This window comes from Morone saxatilis, unplaced genomic scaffold, assembly GCF_004916995.1.
Source record: "Morone saxatilis isolate NCDOM2014 unplaced genomic scaffold, NCSU_SB_2.0 Contig2, whole genome shotgun sequence".
Classification (NCBI taxonomy): Eukaryota; Metazoa; Chordata; class Actinopteri; family Moronidae; genus Morone; species Morone saxatilis.
The window spans coordinates 25,669,404-25,675,804 of NW_023339762.1; the positions used below are offsets into that span (position 1 = coordinate 25,669,404).

General features: G+C 41.7%; 1 protein-coding gene across 1 annotated transcript in view; it reads right to left on the reverse strand.

The window, feature by feature from the left end:
• znf423 (zinc finger protein 423) overlaps nt 1–6,401 on the reverse strand; it is a gene marked incomplete in the record, with an annotated part of 130,597 nt that overhangs the window by 6,729 nt on the left and 117,467 nt on the right. The window contains 2 exon segments of the mRNA XM_035665099.1: nt 2,564–2,679; nt 4,871–5,002. Coding sequence (XP_035520992.1) covers nt 2,564–2,679; nt 4,871–5,002 — 248 coding nt within the window.

Below are 6,401 nucleotides of genomic sequence, written 5' to 3' on the forward strand. Positions count from 1 at the left end.
AATAGAATTATATATAATTCTATTAAAATGCCTGCAATGTTTCAGTTTCAATATGAGCCTTCTCCGTCATGATGATGCACGTAGCGCTTGCATACATCCAGGGTTAGTTATCAGTTAAAGTCTGACTATAAGACTGTAAGTGGGGGTCAAATGAAATGCTGCAATTCTGGCTCCAAACAGGAACTACGGGAAGAGAAGTGTGGACAGGGAGGACCCCTTTTCCACCAAATTAGCTCTGGTTCTTTAGCTGGTCCCGTTCAGGATTCAACATAGCGGAATATGGTCAGCCCAACGCTGCTGTATTTAAACATCAGTCATAATGGTGGCACTTGAGGAGCTCTTTTCTGAGGTGGTACGTGGTGCACAAAGTTTGAGAAGCACTGTATTAATGTGAGGAAAAGGTAAAAGCAGATCAAACCAACAGTTATTAAAGCCTGTAGTCAAGTTCTTTTGAAACCAAGCACGACAACACTTATTTAGCCAACTGATTGCTACAATTCAACAATTCGTCACTCTATAAAGATGTTGCGACCTGGTCAGACCACAGGAGAGGTGTCATCTGGGATGGAGTAGTATGTAGAAGAGGAGTGGGGGTGTTCTTGTGTACACTGTGTGTGTGTAGAGGTGTGTGGAGGTGAGCAGGAGTGTGTGAGGTGTGAGTGGAGCCTGTGTGTGGACATTAACCGACAGGGTCCAGCAGTCACCCTGCTGTTAAATGGACTGGCCAGCCATATGCCCACCACCTCCGGCCCTACATCACTGCCACTTTGTGTGTGTGTGTGTATGTGTGTGTGTGTCTGTTTGTGTGGTGGCTGGTGCAGGCCTTTGTAAATTCAAATAATCCCTGCTAGAATTCAAACTATCCTTTTCTGACTTTACTTCCAAATCTCTGTTAGCAACACCTGAACAGCACCCACTCTTCTAGCAGTCATGTAGCAGTCAAATACCGTGCTTATTATTGAACACCTTCTGCCTTTATAAACTGATAAAGCATCAGAATTACTGGCTGCAAAGTCGACTGCATCCTTCTAGGGTGGACCTTGTAGAGTTTTAGGCTGCAATGTCAAAGAGAACAAGAAGCACCAAATAAATGAATGGAAGGAGAGCTTAAACTAGTTCAACTTTAAGCTAAATTGCTGCTTTTGTGAAACACAGCTCAGGAATATTCCAGCATGCTAACCTGGGTCCATCTGCTGTAGAAAGGAATGCCAAAACACTCACCACAATGTGAGGAGCTATTTTAACTGAAAAAACGGTTTAAACGGATAACATAGTACATTTTAAGTAACACAAACTGCATGTTTTAGGTTCAAAAGATTTCTGATTAAGGACTTTTAAGTAACACTTAGTAACATTTATGATTAAGTACTATTTTGTTTTCACAGTACAAATAAAAAAAATACAAAATTAATATTAAATTAGAATTAAGAATTAAAAAAAAGCTACTTACTTAAAAATGTAATTTGTTATCAGTTTTGAGTTAAATGAACTTATCTGGTTTTACAGTGCTGAGCATGGTTTTGCAGCCTCCACTTAAAGATAGACTGCAGTTTTTATTTGTTTTGTTTTTTAGTAATCAATTATTCATATTTTCATCTGTGTAGTGTTAGTGTAAAACACACAACCCAGAAAGTGTATCGTAGTTGGATATATTCTCTCCATACTCTGTTAATGAGACTGTTGATCAGTTTGTCACTTATCTATGGCTCGTAGAGTTGCACCTGTCCTGGCTGACAGCGTCAATAAATTCTCCTCAGAACAGAGCCGCATACCAGAAGCAATGCAGGTCAACTTACAGGACAGGCAAAAACTATGCTTTGATCCCTAACACAACCATTTAAATTTCATGCAGTCCCAAGAACATATACCTCTGATCAATGCGACAGGAAGCAGCACGAGCAAAGTTACAGATTTCACCTTTAACAGGGCTGATGTTTGACCTGCAGATCCAGCAGGTCACTATCTGGTGCCAAAGGGGTACAACAGAGGCAATGGACGAGGACAGGAAGGTTTACATCATCACAGGCCTGGCCACAGCTGGCCCAGGACCTACTGTTGGGTGACTTATAACTTCTCTTCTCTTTCAGATGCACACACGCACACACACATAAATGTGTCTGGACCCTAATGACATGATGCTTGCCAGAACCCTGTACAGACCTCATGAGGAGAGATGGAAAGAGAGAGGGACAGAGGAATGAAAAGAGGGTGGAGAGAGTGAATAAAGGGTTTTTGTAAAATGAGGTACAGTAGATGGGAGCAGCTACTGAGGAAGGTTACTGTATACTGAGGGATGGGTGGAAACCTAGAAAGAAGGGAGGGAGGGGTGTAATGACGGAGAGTGAGGGAGGAATGAGGAGGTCTGCTCAGGTAGGTGCCAGAAAGCTGTTTACCCTGTGTGGGTTAAGAGTTAGCTACACTTTCTCCAATACAGTGAGTCTCCTTGGACACACATACTGTGGTCAGCGCCTGCACACAATCATTTCCTAATTTATGCCGGACAAGAAGTACACACAGACAAACAGGTCAAGATCAACACAGAGATAGAATTAAGGTGACCTACCTGTAGTTCTGTCTGAAAGAAGAACTTCTGCGGACACTGGGAACAGTCGTAGATCTTGTCTTCTTGGCCGTGGACGGCAAAAATGTGCTGCTGGAGCTTGTTGGCCTGCACAAACACTGGGAAAGGAACAAATACAACACAGTTACACAGTGTTTATTAGAGGAAGTCAATCAGCCAATGCTTAACCCTGACTGAAAGCTTGTAAGATAATTCCACAGACCAAAAACTCAAGGAAATGAGGGTGACTCTTCAGTTGGGATTTTCAGAATTTAATTGAACTGTTCTAGGCATGTCTGTTCCCCGGGGCCCTTAGCATGGTACCATATTCAAGGCAACATAATTTTCAGAAGTTTCAAATTGAATTGGCCATTGTGGCTCATTACCTGGCCGCCAAATATACACGCAAGTGGTGTTCCGTTTGTTGAAATTTGCAACTTCACAGTTAGATGCCACTAAATCCTACACACTGGTCCAAGTCCAAGCTTTGGAGAAAACTGATGTTGTGTGTGTCAGTGGAAGACAACTGAAGGTTTTTGGGGAAGGACTGAGACACTACAGTGCATGAAGCTTTGAGCCTTCAGTACAACTCACCCCACAAACACACAAACATAGCAAATTAAGGTTTGGAAAGGAGGGAGTGTGTGGGATAGAAAAAAAGGCAGAAGGGAGAAAGAATGAGAGAAAACAGGAAGAGCTATCCTCAGCAGACATTGTGATATTTATCAATAAATTATCTCTTTCTTTTTTAACATTCCAGTTTCCAGTGTTGTCTCATACACTTTTTTTTCCTTCGCCCCCCTTTGTTTCAGTAAACTTTCAGTGTGAGTGTGTATGTGTTGAATTATTAAGCCTCCCCATAGGACTGGTGCCCATCTTATTAATTCATAAGCCACCAAGGAATAGAGTTAAAGTTTAAAACGTTGCTGTGTACCCGGGGGGGGGGGGGGGGGGGGGGGAGGCACACAACACAGAACAAACTCAACAACTGAGGGAGGGAAAGAGAGTGAGTAAGTGACAGAGTGAGAGAGAGCATATGGGGATAGAGAGTCAAGAGATGGGAAGGTGCAGACTTAGTTTCTAGTAAAATACTGAAGCTGTTGAATGAAACTGAAAACACCACGGGCTTAATTTGGTCATCCAACATTTTGTTTGGGTCCTCCAGTGGATTTCCGAGATATAAGGTACTTCATATTTGTCCTGTTTGGAGGTATTACTGCATGAACTTTTGCACACGCAGAGTTTTGTCAGTACTTCTTTAACATCAGCACCCTGCTGGGATATTACTCCCACAGTTAGAAATGTTAAAACAATGAATATTCCTAATGTGATCTTACTGTTTTCCCCCGAAACCAAAAATTTCAGAGCCATTACGGCACATTGACTCTATGCATCATGATGCAGGTAACCCAGTGAGAGCCATTTCTGAGCCATGTACTGGAGCCGATTTAAGTGCTTCCAGTCGCAATATTAACCTCATCTTGCATTTTCACCAAAATACGTGTGCAGTTTGGTGCTTAGAGAATGTGTGGTAGACACATTTTTGTTCTTCAGTCTGCAGCTTTAATGAGAAATGTAAAAGCATGGCTGGCATGGTAAAAACACTTTTCATCTATGAATAGGACAGATAACAGACTACAGAGCAATTCAAACACAAATGAAAACACTTTTACAATATTCACTTAGTATTAGGGTAAGACAATAGTAGCCTATATACAATCATTCTGTGAGATGAATGAACTTTTTTTTTTCACAAATTTCACTAAAGCGATTAAAATTATAATGAGGGGACATTTTTTAGGGTCTCTACCAAAAAAGATTTGTTGGCCAGGTTAAAATATTTCATTATAATGCTAATTTGTCACACATTTTACCTTCATCAAAAATCTGCAGCTTCTACGATTTGGATATTATTGCATTTTGCCATATTGGGATTTTGATTACATTTTGATTAATTGTGCAGCCCCAGTCTATATTTCATTGGTAATGTACAGTGGTGTAAAATACACACAAAAGAACAGCATGGCAGAAAATTGTGGATGGCATGTATCCCTTATGTCCTTACTGTTAATGGTGTCTTATGGTGTATTAGAGTGTGTGTGTGAGATTCCTCTGGCAAATTTTATGTCCCTGCTGTGTAGCTTGTGTATGTACGTGTGCCAAGTTCTTCCTAAGCTTTTGTATACCATATGTATCTCTGTTTCTGTGTCTACTTTAAATGTAAAGCAGATAGGACACAAGTGAGTGGAATTTATCTGTGCTACTGTCCTTGAAGGTGAATGTGTGTGTGTGTGTGGGTCTGTCTCTCACCTGTGAAGCAGACGGGACACTTGAAGGTACCTCCCATGCCTTCAAAGCTGTGCTCTATCAGGTGGCAAAGCAGCTTGGCAGGTGAATCAAACATCTGGTTACACAGCTTGCACTCGTGATTGATGCCCTCCTCTGCAAATAGGAGACAGACACGCATGTGTAGGCTGGATTAAGCAACACGAAAACAGGAACATATGACACCATTTTCCAGCATTAATACGCTCACGACAGATGTCTTATGCACATACAGAAACTGGCAGACATGGTCAGACAGTGGCGGATTATATACTGATGTGTGAGAAAACCGGTGGATACAGAGAAGAAGAAGTGCACTTATGAACCATATGGCAATAAATCAATTATTTAACACAAATGTATTACCAAATGACTAATGTAAGCAATGTCCAAGATTATATTATATCACAGAGTATTAAGAAAAGCTAAAAAGTTCAACTGAACTTCGAACAAATGAAACTGCTGATCAGTTAAGTTGTTAAGACAGACATTATGATATAGGTTGTATCATACACTCCTCTCCCTTCCCCTGCTGCATGCTCTCTTTTCATTTTCCCTTCCCTCTTGTACACTTCCCCAACACTTACACACACCAATCCCAGTGCCATGTCTGTCCCAACTGGTAATTGCCTATCCACCCCACCGGGGCTGTGGATGATCTACCCTTCCTATAGCCCTTGTTCCTTCCCTCCCTCTGTCCTCGTTATCCGCCATCCCCCACTCCTCATCCGTCCCTTCACGCTGTCCATTCCTTCCTCCGTGTCCCCCTTATCGTCCCTCTTGGGTCATCACATGCTGATTAATTTGTGTGGGCTCCAATTCAAGCCCCTCACCCCTTATTACCTCTCTTCATATATACTATACTTCTCACTTTTTTCAGTCTTGAGGACCCACTCGGGTTGTAGTGGGTCCTCAGCAAAAGGAAGAATATAATATTTGAACTTTTATCACCTTTTTGGAAGTTGGTGGGCTGTAAAGACTATTATTAATTTCATTATTATCAACTGGTTTTCTCCTGATTAAATAAATGTATCTATCCTCAAACCTAAAATAGAGGAGTAGTGGAAGGAATTCCTTAAGACTAAAAGGTCCACGGTCTAGTGTGCACCTATTGTGTGTGTGAGGGTCCTTGACTTTAAACATTTTAGGAAACCCTGCTCGAGCTGACTTTATAGAAGATGTGCATACAACTCCCATAACCACTTTTTTTCTTATTCAGATGAAACTGACCTAATGGAGACCTTTTTCTGGGCCCTCAGTGATCAGTCTGAACACAGTATCTAAATGATGAGAGAGATGAAGAAAACTGTACCCTGAGAGACTAAAAGAGCTGACCAGTTACGTCTGTCCACAACCCAGCCTCCACCCGTCCTCCTTACTCTCACTTGGGATTATACCAATGTTTATGTGTGTTTGTGTGCGTCTATTTTAGGAAGGTGTGAGTGACATCATCACAGCACCCATGGTGAAAGGCCAGATGAAAGGTGGGCGTCATAAACACACACATACACACACG